Source organism: Drosophila innubila, chromosome X, assembly GCF_004354385.1.
Source record: "Drosophila innubila isolate TH190305 chromosome X, UK_Dinn_1.0, whole genome shotgun sequence".
In the NCBI taxonomy this organism is placed as follows: domain Eukaryota; kingdom Metazoa; phylum Arthropoda; class Insecta; order Diptera; family Drosophilidae; genus Drosophila; species Drosophila innubila.
In genome coordinates, this window is record NC_047626.1 from 27,737,866 (window position 1) to 27,754,927 (window position 17,062).

At 36.6% G+C, this 17,062-nt stretch overlaps 1 protein-coding gene across 1 annotated transcript; it reads right to left on the reverse strand.

Moving 5' to 3' along the window:
* Nucleotides 1-4,102: 4,102 nt before the first annotated feature.
* Nucleotides 4,103-11,464, reverse strand: LOC117793728 (cuticle protein 21.3). Its single transcript, XM_034634108.1, has 4 exons — nucleotides 11,438-11,464; nucleotides 8,870-9,128; nucleotides 4,368-4,494; nucleotides 4,103-4,237 (listed from the first exon to the last, which is right to left on the reverse strand). Exons 1-4 carry the CDS (start codon nucleotides 11,447-11,449, stop codon nucleotides 4,168-4,170), a joined length of 468 nt encoding a protein of 155 aa, XP_034489999.1. The 5' UTR covers nucleotides 11,450-11,464; the 3' UTR covers nucleotides 4,103-4,167.
* Between the last annotated feature and the right edge of the window lie 5,598 nt (nucleotides 11,465-17,062).

Below are 17,062 nucleotides of genomic sequence, written 5' to 3' on the forward strand. Positions count from 1 at the left end.
GTTTTGAGTCGCATGGTTATGCCTTCGTTCTTTGTAATTTTTTTTAAAAAGGAACCATTGCCCAATATCAACATTAACAGTAAAAAGAGCTCCATTCAATAGCTATAAGTTTCGCTGTTTGTTAAAATTCAAAAATGTTTTGGCAACTGTTTTGGCAAATGTTTTTTCACATTCAATGCGTACGAATGTCGCATTCGACTTTTGAGAATCTCCCAAATGTCGTCTTGAATTCCAACATTGGGCGCATGGAAATGCCTAGTTATGATGAAATGCACCAAAAGAATTACCAAGTCAGACTTCGATCTTATTTGACCACTTGTTATATTGTAGATCGTCTCCCATCCGTAACAAAATTTGGTGTTTACACGTAATTTATATTCTTGATTTTATAAACTAAAACTTCATTGCAATTTAACTTATTTATAATAATTACGATTGATTTAAAGTAAAAAAATTTAGATATTAAATTTTAAACTTTATTTAATTTCAAAGGGACCCTTAGCATTGAAGTTGAAACCGAGATCCAAATGAAAACATTTTTTGCAACAAAAATTATTTAAGCCATGACATTCCGTTTTAAATTTGACAATTTAACAAGAAAAAATTTCTATTATTTTTGAATGTTAAAAAAATTATATGCAAACCAAAAGTGAATTATTTTTGCAAAAAAGTTGTACGGTAACCGTACCGGTACAAACGTTTCGGCTTTCGGTGCTTTCAAAAGGTTCCGGTGCTAAATTTAAAACGGTTTGTTTCTGTTAATGGTTCCGGTTTCGGAATTATTCCCTGATTGCAATTATAGACGCTTATTCAAGAAGAATCTCAATATGAAATTTTCTTCATGTAAGTTTTTGATCTTGTGTATTAATCATATGACAGGCACTCGGTGTAAATGAAACTTTAGTGCTAATTTATTAAGTTATAGTTAATAATCTGTAAATTCATTTAAATTGAGTTCAAGCCAATGTACGTTTAAAAAATGTTCAATCAATTGGATTTTAAATTATACAATATATGTATTTTGTGGTAAATTTTCAATTAGTTTTAACTATGAGCTGAAGTGTTTGTCTTCGATTTGCCTTGGCTTTTGTACTTTGTTGAGTTTGTTTAGTTTTGTTAAGTTTGTTTGCGTTTGCCTGGTTTCGTCCATGTTGACCTTGTCTTAGAGTCCGCTCCATTTTCTCTATATCCATCTCCGTCATCATCTCTTTTTCCTTTACTTTCTGCTTGTCCGTTTGCAAAGCTTCGCAGCGTTTCTTAATGCAATTGTTGTGTTTTGGCTTTCAGTTTCCTTTCTGTGGCAATTCCATCAGTGGCTTTGTCTGTTTGTATTTGTGCAAGGCGTGTCCTTGGGCCCCAGGTGTCCTCTTCTGAGATACTTTGTAATTTGTGTATGTATTTGCATTTGCACTCCTAACATGTATTTGCATTGCGTTCGCTAAATGAAAATGCCAACAGATTTTCTTTTTGGCTGACAACTGTTGCCTTGGTTTTCCACTGGCTTAAAGACTTCAGCCAAATGAACTAAGCTGTGGTTCAAGACACGCACACACACACAAACACACACACACACACACGCACATAGCCCTCAGGCAGTCGGGATTGGAGGGGACTTGGGTGGATCGGTGGTTTTATGCCAGGCATAACTTTGCATCTTAATTGATATCCAGCTGCGTATTGAGTTCTAGTTGTGTTTGGCCAGGAGTCTTGCGTGTGTCTAAGTATGTGTGTGTGTATGGTTGTGAGTGGGTGTGTGTGGGTGTGTGTTTCCAATTTCCACGAAAAAGTCAGCTTAGCAAACATTCGCATAACCGCAATAAGCAGACAATTATTATACAAGACACATACACACACACACACACACACACACACGCACAAGCCCACAGCATGCTGCTTTTGTAGAAGATACATTTACGACTTTGTTGTTTCTGCAGTTGTTTGCTTTGAGGTTTTGTTGGTTGCTTTCAAGTCGCCTCGTGTCATCAACTAATGCAACTCGCAAAATTCAAATCATACTTTGTAGTATTTGCCACACGTGCAACCCACTGCTGTGCCACACTGCAACATACAACTGTAACAGTAACAGCAGCAGCAGCAACAACAACTGTAAGTGCATAAATTCAGGGCAACATTCGGAATTTGATCGACAGCTCAATTATTTGCATTGAATTTCAAAGGACGCATTGAATGCTGCTCGTAATTCAATTTACAGTTAATCAATTCTTTTGTTTTTCCATTTATTATTTATGTGGCATTTTGGTAAAGTCATGCACATAAAAAATTTGATTTTAGGGCTACATTAAAATCATATTTTATATTTGAATCCAATTATATTTTATGTCATATAAAGTCTAAGATTCGATGTATGAAATTTATCAACAGATGTGCCTACCGACTTTTAATATTGAATCTTATTTATTTGTCTTAGATTATTTTAGATTCTTATTTTAAATTTTAAATTTCAAACTAATATTTTTATTTCAATATATATTAAAAAAACATTTTTTTTTTTGTTTTCTAAATAAACTACAACCTTTTCTCTTCCCTTAAATCCTTACTTTTCCGATACCTTTCGAGAAATCCTTGACCTTACTAATACTTTTACTTTGTTCAATTTTATACTACTACTTATCTTTGTATCACATATAAATACTATGACTAATACCAACGCTAATACTTTTTTTTGGCTTTTTCCAATCAGTGTTGGATCATTTAATAACTTTTTTTATCATTTCAGTTTTAAATTTTTTTATTAGAATATATTTTTCATAATATTATTATAATTTTAGTCAACTGTTCTTAGCTGACATTAAATAAATAAACAACTGTTAAAACATTTCTTTTTAATTAAAAGAAATCTAAAATATCGCCTATATTTGATTATTAAGTAAAAAGAAATAACATTTATAGTAATTTGGATTCCCTAAGATGTATTTTAACAATCAAAAAAAAAAAATGCTTTGTTCAAATAAGGTTCTAATTTGTACCCATATACCATTTGCATTGTTTTACAGTTGTGAAAAATATATAATGGTGAAATACAGTTAAGTTGTTCAGAATACTTGTCTATAAATCAATTCATTTTTTACAATATGGTGCGCGGATATCTTTTGCCTTTTATAAATTTGGCATACGCGTTGACATTTTTATTATTTGCTCATCATTTGAAGCTATATTAAGATCATTGTGCTACAAAAATACGCGGCAAGTTCTATTTTCGACTTGCCCCGGGGCGCACATGGCGTATGCGTATATATATGTCATATGTACAATGGTCGTTGGCCTAAAAAATGTGGAAGGGATTTTTGGGCATTTGAACTTTAATACTTTCGCTCGCTTTCGCTTGGCATTTGGCGCATAGAACGAGAAGTCTAGCAAAATATGTGAGATTGTATGTGTGTGTACCTTTGTGTGTGTATCTCTGTGTGAGTGTGTGTTGTGGGTATGATAAATTCCATGCAATGCGCCATAAAGTATGCAGCAGTATGTACGATATGGCAAGTGTTCAACTGGAGCGTGGCATATAAATCGCAGCATAGTTTTCGGTTGCATCCATATATCATAACTGTAATGGGTAACCCCTGCCCCCCACCACCCCTAGAATAGATCAGAATAGGCTGTGCCTCCCGATTGGCCATAGTCTACAACATTTAGTATACATTAAATGATTTTATTCTTTCCAACATTTCACATGCATTTTCTGTACAAAGTAACTTTTAAATAAAACATAAGTTCAACCGCGATAAAAAAAAAATCGTACACACAAAATTACACAATTATCATGTAATACAAAAAAACAGAGAGACGGTGTGTGAGAGACTTTCCCTTTGAACATGGAGCTAACCACATGGAAAAAGTTGATTATGGTGCACTGAAAATCGGCAACGTTGCAAAATTAAAAATTCAATTTATAGTAACTATTCAATTCCGGCATTGCCATTATGCGAATTTCAAATTTGATGCTTTTTTTTTGTTTGTATAAAAAATAATTAAGTGCCGAAGGTCACATATTATTTACAGTTAGGCCATGAATATTACTCGTATTTATATTTTTATCCGGTAACTCCATGTTGGGAACTAGTGGTGGTGCTGGTGCTGGTGGTGCTGATGGTGCTTGGTGCTTGCTGGTGCTGCTACCTGGTCCTGCTGCATGCTTAGACCAAGGCCTTAGTAACCATAGTGAATGCCATGGCCCGAGACGGATGTGTGCACCAGTGCGGGGGCAGCAACGGCAGCCCTATGCGTATGTGAGAGGAGGATGAGGAGAAGGATGAGGAGACGGAGAGGAGAGGAGACGAGACGAGAAATTATGTGATGAGACCATGAGGCTATCCATCTCTATTTATAAAGCCAAACGCATTACTCACTTAAGCACTGGGGCGGCAGCCAGATGCGTGGTATAAGCGGGGGCAGCATAAGCGGGGGCAGCATAGGCGGGGGCTGCATAGGCAGCGGGTGCAGCGAGTCCAATGCCATGTCCAATGATGCCAGGTGCTGTCGAGTAGAGTACAAGTCGCATTAACAACCGCCAGGCAATGCATAACCACAACTGGAAAGCCCCTTCTTTCCAAAAAGAAACAAGCGGATCAGTCGAGCGCAGTCGACTGTCGGATACCCTGTGCCTAGGCTCTTAGATGCCTTTCGGGAAGTTGAAGATTTTATGGCCCTGCAGAACTGTGTATGCAATTTTTTACCGATTTTTCCGCTGAAAGCTATATGATATAGTGGACCAATTTAGGCAATTCGGTCAGGGCGTATAAGAAAAAAGAAAATTAATAATATTCGAGTTTGATTGAGATATCTTCAGAAACCACAACAATTTTAATACTAGTATTCTAGTATTGACCAGGACGTTTAAGATCAACTTACTATAAATGCATATGGTGTCAGATTGAATATCTCAGAAAACAAAGAAGTTTTTTATAAAACTTTATATTCCGTTGAGCTTCTTTATGGCAGCTGTGTGATATACCTAACCAATTCTAATCAAATTAAGTCGGAATGTAAAAGACAAGCCCAGATGAATATTCTGTTAAATTGGTTGGAATATCTCAAGAAATAATGAAGTTTTCATACTAAAACTTGTTTTTCGGCCGATCGTTACTATGGCGGCTATATGATATAGTGGTCCGATTTAAACTGAACTTGGTCATAGTGTATAAGACATGGGCAGACTCTTGTCGGCATTAATAACTCATCACCAAGTTTTCATAATAGTGGGGGTTTTTTTTTTTGCGAATTTCTCCGTCCATAGTGGGCGTGGCAAAATTTTAAATTAAACTTAATCTGCCTGACATCATGAGGAGCTTACATTCCAAATTTGGTACTCTTATCTCTTACCATCTCTGAGATCTTTTCGTTCAAACGAACGTGGCTGTATCGACTCGGTTGTTGATGCTGATCAAGAATATATATATTTTATAGGTTCTGTCACGTCTGCTTCTACCTGTTACATACTTTGCACAAATTTAATATACCCACACAGGGTATAAAAATGGCCAAGAGAACAGCATCTGTATCTGGTTGTTGGTTTCGCAGGGAACAACAACCCGAGCGTGTTGTTAACATTAACAATGAAGTCGACCACGCCTCAAATTGGTTCATTGTTGGAAGTTGGACACCTTTGTACACGTATTTGAATTCTTAGTGGGTTTGGGTCATATTTGAGCACATGGAATCTTGACAAGTCGACATCAATCAACAGACATGGCAAGGTCTGCTGTTTGATATTGTCAAGCGAACATGAAATGTGATATATGTCTTGCACAGTGTGACAAATGGTCAAAATCAGAAATTGTCGCTTTAGTGAAGTTTGGCAACATTGCAAAATATATGAAAACATTGAAAACCTAATGCAATTTTGGAATAAACCAAAATGTAATTAAATATGTCAATTGAAAGGGGTCATTTTTATTAATTGAGCCTCTAGTGAAGTTAGGCAACAGCGCGAGAGATATAAAAATGCTGTATATGTAAAAAAAAAAAATATATTTGCCTGTTAGTTGTGAATGGCTACAACTTTAGAGATAATTTACAATAGTGCATAAAATATAGAAATGCCGAACAATGCTGAAGATTGGCAATAGCGAGATTTAAATATACTGTCCTAAAAACAATGGTTTTTAAGTACGAATTGATATTGAGAAGAATGGCAACATCGTACTCTGAAAAATAATTCTCATGAAATTAAAACAAATAGTTTTCAACACTACCCAAACTTTTAACATGTTAATGTTTCAGACCATCAAGTAAAGCATATCGGTGAAGTGCGGCAACGCAGCATTGATAGGCATTGGGCAAACGTCCTGAAATTGTCCTGTTGTCCTGTGCATTAAGCGTGCGAGGCGGGCCACATGGCCTGACAATGGCAAACGCCACTTGTCCAAATGACTGACGAACTGACTGGCCCCACTTGGGAACTCAGTCTCAGTATCTTCATCATCATTATCATCATCATCATCATCTTCACGACCATTGACGGGCCATGTGTCAGTGCTTTAAACTAGTTGGCAACAATGAATGAATGATTGATTATACGCCAGACGTTGGCCAATATCCCGCTGAGTGACTGCCCAAAACTAACCCAAACCCCAATCTGTAACTCCGACCCAAACCTGTGCCTTACTAATCGACAGTTGCCGAACCAGAAATCGATAGTAAACAGTGGCAACGTCGGAAGGTTGCATACACGACTCGGCTACGGCTGCGACTTGTTTGACACCCGCAAACACGTGCAACACGTCTTTAAATGGTATATTGATAATGTATGAGTAATTTTTGAACCTACTTTCGGCCCTCTCTGCATCCAATATAAAAAAAATTATCTTCTAATTCTGATCTAATATTTTGAATTTCTAAAAGAACATTTTTGATGGATCCGCCACTTTGAATATTAAAAATTAACTTCAAATAAATTATAAGAATCCAATGAATTTTTCTAAAAATATCAGCCATATTGGATCCGACATTTTAAATTTTTAAAATTGACTTCAAATTCGTAATCAGCGACCCCAAAACCGCCAAGTAACGAGTTTCATACGAATCCGTTGAAGTTTTCAAAAAAGTGTCAGCCATATTGGTATATTGGGGTTATTTCGAAAACCTGACGTGCTGGGGCAAAATGAACTTCGGATTCGGTGTATTCGGATTCGGATTCAAGCATAGTAAGACCCGCCGATAAGAACAACAATTTTTTTTGTGTGGCTGTGTAATTGTCTAATCCTTATGGGTTGATATTTATCGATTTTACGGCATTGAAACTTAAACTTTATATAGTTTAAGATTTTTTGTGAATAAATTGACTTTCATATCTGAATTCTACATTTGTATTATAATTTTAGATAGCACTGAAGATTGTGTGAATAAAAAAAATTTTATAACTAGCTCTTACCTACGATATGTTTAATTTGTGATAGTTCTAGTAACATTTTAAATACCAAAGTGGGAAATTAAAGCTAATTTTGTAACAGAAAGATGAAACATTATGGGTTAATTTATTAAATTTTATAATTAAATTCATACTAAACTAGAATTTTGTGCAATTAAGAATTTATGCGAAAATACGAATCATTTCGTGTAATCAAATAAGTTGTATGAATTAAATAGAATGTGCAGCGAAACTTGTTTATATTTGATCTAATATCAAAGAAATAGTTAGGTATTTGTGTTTGTATTTGTATGTCGCCAGATGGCGCCACTTATGTCTTTCACAGAACTTATCTTATTATTGCAGTCGCCTCTGTGTTCATGGACCAAAGCAGTTAATGCTTATATTTTCTTTAGATTCACGCTACTTTGAGCATATACCAGAAACTGCAAGTGCCCCTATCCGATCATCCCCTTGATGTCCTGCTATTCACAATCCCTTATCCGTTGGGCAGCTGTCGTAACTTACGTAGTCAAGCATGGACAGAATGAAAGTTGTGCTTTGTATTTACACAGCATCAAGTTTGTTTTGGCCAAGTGCACTTGGCCGGCAAAGTGAAAATATAATAAATTGCACCACAGCTCAAAGGGACCAAAGGAGAGAGAGAGAGAGAGAGAGAGATAAGAGTAAAAAGTTGAAAACTGCAGCTGGGTCAACTTGACTACAGATTTGATCAGAAAAGGGGCCAACTATTGACAGCTGTAAAATTGTTAAGAAACTTTGGCTGGAAAATTAGTAAACATTACAACTACGATTACGACTAAAGCTACAACTACAAAAGCGGTCAACAGGTGCAAAAAGGTGCTGAAGATTAGATTAGAGTAGGGCAAAGGCATTAACTGGAACTGGAACTGGGCCATAGTGCATCATGGCCATCACCTACCATAAGCTGGAGCGGCGGCGTATTTCACAACTGGAGCTGGTGCGGCAGCCAAATAGCCATGGGACAAGGCAGGAGCAGCAGCGGCACTATAGCCATAACCATAGCCAAGATGCGAGGCACCCGACAGATGCAGTGCGGGTGCAGTGGCACCATAGTGTCCGCCATAGGTGGTCGTATAAGCGGGGGCAGCAGCCGCGGCGGTGGCATAGTGTCCGCCATAGGCCAAGGTGGGTGCTGCAGCGGCAGCATAATGTCCACCATAGGCCAAACCATGACCAGACAATGCACCATGGCTGCTGGCCAGCTGGATGTGAGCAGCCGGAGCGGTGTGTCCAAGTGCATAGCTTGTGGTGGCTGCTTGTGGTGCAACTAGATTTAGATGTTCTAGGTGTTAGCATATCAACTACGTGCATTATACAATGATCATGAGTGCACTGTGCATGTTGTGAATGCTGAGTGGTGAGTTGTCAGTGGTGAGTTGTCAGTGGTGAGTTGTCAGTGGTGAGTGATGAGTCTTGAAAGTGTGTTTACGTATCTTTGTACAAGCAAATTTCACTCACCGGCATAACCATGAGCTGGCGCTAAGCCACCATCGTTGCTAATGCTGGAGCGTTGGACATGGGACTGAGAGTGTGCCGTCTGCACTTGACTGGCATAGTCCGACTGCGACGATTGTCCGTAGTGTCCCTTCACCGTGTGCTCCTGTGTGTTGCCCACCGATGCGTGATCCACGCTGGGTGCACTAATCGAATAGGCAGCGGGTCCGCCGGGTTTCGCCTGGGCGCAGGCAATGGCCATTGCGGCAATGCAGAAGACGAGCTACCAAGGAACATTATATAAAATTATTATACGAATATTTATAAATACATTTACTGAATACATAGATACAAGTATGAGTAGTCGTATCTGCGCCCAATCGGGGCATGCATAAATTCAATGAGTGCTGCAGCCGCTTGACAACTCATATGTGTTTTGTTTGCCACACTCGTATCGGAGGCAGGCAACACACGAGGCTGCGTTAACAAGGAAATTGCAGACGTATAAACTTTTAATTAAGTTCGCAAAGTAGTTGAGAACTCAAAACTCTCTCGCTCGTTCGCTGTCTCACTCTCACTCTCACTCTCCATCTAATTCTTCTCTCCCTCTATTACTTGCACACTCACACCGCCTGTGCAATGCGGCGTATGCGTATTATTTACGGTGCATTTGCTTGGAACAAGAATATAGAAACTTTGGGTTGAGTTTTGAGCTTTGCTGAGTTTTAAGCATATGAATCTACCTAAAATCATATAAATTATCTTCTCTGCACACATTATTCATTCATTTGTAATTAGCGAATTAAGGTATTCATCTAATTGGCTCTCTTTAATACAGTACGAATCTAATCTTATTTTTCAAATCTCTTTAATATGCACAAATTTACTCAGCTACTCGCTTCATGTTTACGCTTAACATGTGGCACATTTGTTTTTTATATTTTTTTATTTTAATTTTCCATCAAATATTCTCGATTAACTTGTTACTCTTAACTCGCTACCTTTGCCTGGATATTCGCCAGTTAATGCTCGCTAATTGCAATCATTTCGCTGTAATTGTGTTGTCAGGACTTGCTTGTTTGCAAATTAAGCTTTAATTACCACTAATTACTTTTAATTTTCTCTTTTTTTTAATCGTTATTCGCCACTCAGTATGGAAGGGATTCAATTAAAATCTTGTCTTGTGAGAGAATTTCAAGTGAATCTTAGTTGGTTTATTAAGTCTCTTAGTAAAAGCCTTTTACATTTGCTTTGCCTTTTGCACTTCACATTCATTTTATATTTTATATAAAATTCCATTGAATTCAATTAACGTGCAAAAATGCTACAAAAAAAAAAAACATTTGAAAACTTCAAGGGTTAGGGACATTCGGAACATCAGGGAGTTGTGGATGCCTTTTTTATTTCAAATGTATATCATTTGCGTTTGTTCCATTTAATTTAGACTCTACTCTGTTTTATTATGTTTTGCTCTGTCCGTTTCCTTTCTGTTGTTTTCTGTTTTGTTTTGTTTTGTTTCATTTTGTTTTGTTTTATTTTGTGCTGCCTGTCTTGCACTTGGCGCGGCTTGTATTTGTCTTTGGGTATTTATCTGATTTTAATTAAGCGTAACTGACTGCCGGACAGGAATGGGCACAGCATAGGGCCAGAATGCTCTGGACAAAGCAACGCTACGTTCCCTTAAAGATGCTGACCCTTTAAGGTGACTCTCCAGCCAACTCTGTTGCAGTTGCTGCAAGAATTCACACATGAAATTATGAATAAGTGATGCTGGCGACAGACAGCTTTTCTTTTTTTGCAATTGATTGACCCACTTGGCCATGGCCACAGTTCACTGACTTTGTTATATACTTTTTCTATTTTCATATTATTTTTGCATTTGCTTCAATTTCGAATGCGAATTTCAGCAAATTAACATTGAAACATTTTTCAGCGCGATGACCTTAAACTGAATATTTAGTTTAATTTGAATATCAAAACATGCTAAAATATAATAGATGTTAGCTAGAACTACGCAAAAGCTGTCAACTCTACTAAAAAAAACAGCATGGAATGTTTTTTTTTTTTAGCCAACTCAATGATCAATCAATCTTAATGCATAATTTAAAATAATATTTATCTTGAATTCGAATTATAATTTTTTAGTGATATTTGATTCCATGTCAGACAAGGACAGAACTTTTCAATTGAAAATTCCCGATTTTGGGAAATTTAACTGCGTTTGTCCTGCTGCAAATTTGTATGACAATTTCGTAGAAAATCTCTAAGGACTTTTGAGGGCTAACGTTCTAACTGCAAAACGCGAAAGGAAGGGACGATTTAAATGAGAGGTTCTCACAAATCTGGCTAGATAGGACGACAGGAGCCAGCGGCTTTTTCGACTGAACTGCCAGAGTGAAAGGATAATTGCAACTGCAACTAGAATGTCAACTGCAATCGCAATAGCAATCGCAACAGCTGCAACAGCTGCAACAGCTGCAACACCCGAGGACCTTTTCAGGCTTCCACAAATCTTATCCTTTTTAGTCCTGCGCACACACCGATTTATTAGTACACAGTAACACTTTAGCATCAGGTTGAAACTTTACGCACCTTGAATGCCATTTCAATTATGGATATTTTGCTTTACGTAAAACGAATGAGAAAAAAAATTAGCTTGTAGATTTGTTGCACCGGGTTGCTGGGCTTCGAATCGAAAACTGTCTCAGTATCGCGTTCTTTGCGCTTATTTATACCGCAACGTCTGATGGAAAAGCGCTGGGAAAATATGGTCCAGCGTCGGCAGCGCCAAAACAGCCATGGAAAACGGGTTTACAGCCTCAACATTTTGGCAAAGCAGGCAGCGAGCAAATCTCTGCCACAGCGTATCGGCGTACCAGCCTACAAGCCTATCAGCCTTTCTGTCTATTGTGAATGTACGCAGGCGCGGCCGACGCACTACGGCGACGTCGACGCCGACGACGTCGACAACACCCGCCTTTAAAGTGGTTTCATTGCCCATTTGTTGATTGCATTTCGATTGTCAACAAATTCAAGTTAATTGCAATGACATCAAAGCCATTGTTTAATTGAAAATTGTGCTTTGACTAATTCATTGATTCAGTCGAGGAAATTCCATGCAGCAAACTGCGGCAGCAGGAAGACCAGTTAATCTAGCTACTTTTTTGTATCGGACGAAGTTCAAAATATTTAATAACAATATAACAATTAAACGTAAAATACTCACAATCATCCTTTTACCATAATTGTCGAATTTACTCGATATATTCATTTAAAAATAAGTATGTTCGTATGCATTGTTCAATATATAGATATAATAGAGTGTTTATCAAAGATAATGTTTAGATAATTTTATTGTGTAATATAATACATTTCATATAAATAAGGTTCCTTTGTTGCTCAACTGTTTTTTCTTGGCTCTGTTGACCAAGTCGGACTTTGGCAAGAAACAACTGACTCATTTGCTTTTCAGCGTTCAGTGAGGGAAACAAGGGCGTAGGCAGGGGGGTGCAGAGGGGGACACTTGCCCCCCTACACTCTGGCTAACAAAATTTTAACTTCCAAAATCCATTTAGATTGGTATCACATCACATAAAATAACAAAATAAAATTGAAACTCTTGATCTTTCATTGATTGAAAGTTGTCAAGTAGGAATTCCAACAGTGGTACTATTCATAAAATTATGTTTTAATTTTTTGCACCTATTTGCGGGTGCTCAAAGATAAGTTATCTTCATTGTTGGTATATATGGTACAAAAAAAATTAAGTTAGAATTCTTTGTAGCTATCGAATTCGACAACCGTATTGTCGCAAAAAAAAAAAGTCCCACTTTACTGTATAATCTTTTTTTTAAGGATCTTGTATGCTGAGTGCGCAAGAAAGGCTAGTCTCCAAAATAATTTAACTTATATAAAGTTTGAAATGACTACAAAGACTACGAAGCTATATTGCTTATAGGAATGTGTGCTCTACAAATCTCTTAAAGCAACCCAAAAGGTGGTGTTTCTGAAACTATGCAAGCAATGCTATCCAATAACAAAAATATTTTGGAGAGATTAAATATAATTTTCATTTATTGATGTAATTTAAAATATTTTTTAAAACTGAATGAAATGAAATAACATTTATATAACTATGAAAATTTCAAACCTTTGTTCCAAAATTATTTCACTTAGTAATCTCTAGAGGTTTGTGGCAAGATTTGTGGTTATATTATAAAAAAAAAATTTTTGGCCACCCTGTTCGCTCAAAGCTACGCCTACGCCCTTGGAGGGAAAAAAAAATCTGCATCTTGCTGAAGCACTGGAATTTTGAGCTATGGTTTTGCAAACAAGTTGACAGCCAAGGGTTCAGGAGCTTTTAAAATAGCGAACCTTTCGAAAAATTTTGAGATTTGTAATCCATTCTCTTTCAGTGATTATCATTTATTTTAACAGTAGCTAACAAGTTCCCCAATAAAACGTTTAAATAGATATTTAATCTAGCTTTGTTTTGTTTTCTTGCCGGAATTTACTGTTAATAATAACAATAAATAAATGTTTACAACACTAAGGGTTCTATGTATGTTACGTAAGCTCTTTTTAATAAATACTATCAATTAAATATTGCCCATAAAGCAATTTATAATAATTGTTGGCATAATTAAATATAATTAAAATGCAGGCGACTTAAATAATTGTTCTGGCCTGAAAATGATTGAACAAGTTGCAGCTGCCACATGAGTTTGGTGCAATAGGCGCAACTCTCACTTGACAGCCCCAGCCCCCCACACACAGACACACACACGCACACTCACACACTGACAAGACACACGCACATTGCATAACTGTTCCAATGCTCCAATGCTCCACTCTTTGAGTCCAAGTCACGACTTGGGCAACGCATAAAGTGCGCATAAATTGTGCGACCCACAAAATCGAAAGCCAGCTACAATTTAACCAGCTCGCGACAAATACAAAAAAAAAAATACAAAAATCACAAATCAAACCACTTGCAAAAAGGCCTCAACCCAACCCAACCCTCTCTGCCTGCCTCCCCCCTCCCTCCACACACCTTTCTCATTGCCTCACCCTCCATTGTTGCACAGACATTTGAAAGCGAAAAGCGAAGGCTGCCTTGCCACAGACTTGGGGCAACGCATGGATACGCCAAATGGCCCTGGTTTGCTGCCCAATTTCCGCGCCCGGTTGACGGCTGCTGCGTGAGAACCAAAGACAGAAAACAAAGAAAAAAAAAACAGACTTAATCCCCAACTGGGACAAAAATGTCGGTGCACTTTTGGCAACATTTGCAAGCAGCAAACTGAGAAAAGACTGAGCCCCAAATGATACGAGTGCCCATTACAATAAAAAAATTTATAAACTAAAAAGCGACACACATTAAAAATAATATACAATAATAAATACAAATTTGTAAAGGGAAATACTTGCAATTAACAACAAATATAAATAAATTTGAATATTAATAATTATAATTGTTGGACTTATATGTATAATACTAGTTATATGTCCTCATTATTAGCATAAGTTTATCAACTTGTATAATAGATCTCACTGAACACTGTGACTAGCGCGATAATATAAAATTAGCAATACTATAGCGTTGGGAATTTCTGAAATAAATAAAAAAAAGTACGAGTGAATAGCGAATGTGGTGCGAATAATTTCCAAGTGAACCGAATTGCAACACAAATAATAATTGAAATTTATTTATTATTTTGCAATTTTAAAATAAAACTACTATAAGTATTAATTTAAGGGCCTTATAATAAAACTTTAAAATAATTGTAATGTCGAAATTTTAATTTTAAAACTTGTAACAGTTACGGGTGCTGCTTTAAAGCATTCTGTAAAGACGATTGGCAATTGACGAACTTTGACATTAAAGCTTGTACGCTGTTGGGTTGAAGGTTGATTCAAAAAAATAAAATAAAATGAAATAAAAATGTTTGGAAAATAAAATAAAATATAGCAAATGCATTCAGTGAAGCGAGTACTCGCATGCTGACCTTCTGCTGCAATGAGTATGTGAATTAAAGTGTGGATGAGAGGATGCCGTGTGCTACTAAAGAATGACGCCATATTGCGTGGCATGGATATCGCCTGTGGCGCCTCAATGAGCTACTCGTGCTGCTGTTGAAGTTGCCATGGCAAATGGCAATTGCACAGTTTCATCTTCGCGTGCACTTCTCATGCTTTCTCCATGATGATACACTGCTCGATATTGTTGCCAATATGTTTATCAGTGCCTCTCTTTCTTCCTCCCTCTCTCCCTCTCTCTCACTCTCTTATTGTCTTATTGACTGTCAGTTTGATATTTCATTTCGGCTTCGTTGAAGAACAATTGTTTGTCAGGCCTGTGAAAAACAATCTGCACTCTTTTGTCTCGAAATTAATTTGTATAATTGCAGCGTCAATACCATAATATACACAATACACAACAGCAACAACAACAACAACAGAGACAACAACAACAAACATCAGTCAAATGTGCAAGCAAGCATGTCGACGTCGATGTAAATGTCCCTTTGCCATCCATTGAACCACCCTCCTGTCAATGGCGTCCAGTCAGGCGCTACAATACGCGTCTATGTGGGTCAAAAAGCCATGGACAATGCCAAAAACAAACTAATACGAAGTGCGTATACCCTGAATAATGTTATAAGATTTTTCAAAAATTTACTTTAATTACATATCAATCTTACCTTAACAGAATTACAGCACTTCAAACCAAAAAATTAATAAGTTCAACTTTAATGAGCCTTCAAATAATTATTTTAAGCTGATTAAAATAACATGGAAGTGTTTTAATAACTCTTTTGAAACTTTAAAGAACTTTTAACACTTTATTTTATAGTAAGATGATTCAAATATTCAATCATATTTGTAAAAATGCTTATACATAACTACATGTATGTTTCTACTGAAAATTGAAGATTATTCACATTTTTTGGAAATCAAAATGATTTAATTATATTTTGCATTAAAAAAATACCTTGACTTGATTAATTTTATTATAAATTATAAAAACCAATAATAATGAGATTCATAGTGTAACTATTAAAAAACTAGTGGGCCGGTGCTACAGTCGAGCATACTCGACTGTCGGAGACCCCGTACTTACTATGGCAAAAACTAATAATGGAAAAAATTTAAAAATATTTTGTTAACTTAAATGCATGTTCTATCATATTGGTTACAATGTCTCATAAAACATAAAAGATTTTCATACTAAGACTTGATTTTCGACCGATATAGTGGACCGATTTGAACCAACTTCTGTAAGAATGTTCAAGACTAACTTAAATGCATATTCTATAAGTTTGGTTACGATATCTCATAAAACTAAAAAGTGGTTCATACTAAGACTTGAATTTCCCCCGATCGGTCCTATGACAGCTATATGATATAGTGGTCCGACTTGAACCAACTTTGAACAGGATATATAAAACCAAGTTTATTGTATATTCTATCCGTTTGGTTACGATATCTCAAAAAACAAAAGTTGCTCATACTAAGACTTGATTTTCGACCGATCGGTCCTATGACAGCTATGTGATATAGTGGTCCGATTTGAACCAACTTTGGACAGGATAAAACCAAGTCATATGCCTATTGTATCAGTTTTCTTAAGATATCTCATTAAACAAAAAGTTTTTCATACTAAAACTTGATTTTCGACCGATTGTTCCTATGGGCGCTATATGATATAGTTGTCCGGCTCAAAAAAAAAACAAACAAAACAAAACCTGCCTGCAAGATAGAGGAATCTACATACCAAATTTGGTGTATCTAGCTTTTAAATTGTTCTTATAATTTGGATATGAATTTTTTTTTTTCGATTTGTGGGCGATAAAGGGGGCGTGGCCGAATTTTGAAACAAACTTGATCTGCTTGTAATATAGAGGAACCTACATACCAAGTTTGGTGTCTCAATCTCTTTTAGTCTCTGAGATCTAGGCGCTCATACAGACGGACAGACAGACGGACATTGCTATATCGACTCGGCTATTGATGCTGATCAAGAATATATTTACTTTATATAGGGTCTGCCACGTCTCCTTCTGCCTGTTACGCACATATTCGTTAAAACAAACCCAATAGACCCCTGTACTTTTTTTAAGTACGGGGTCTAAAAATAAATTTTTATTTTGTAAAAACAATTAATTGAATAACTGTTTGTATGTTACTATTACGATTCAATTACGATTCTAAGTT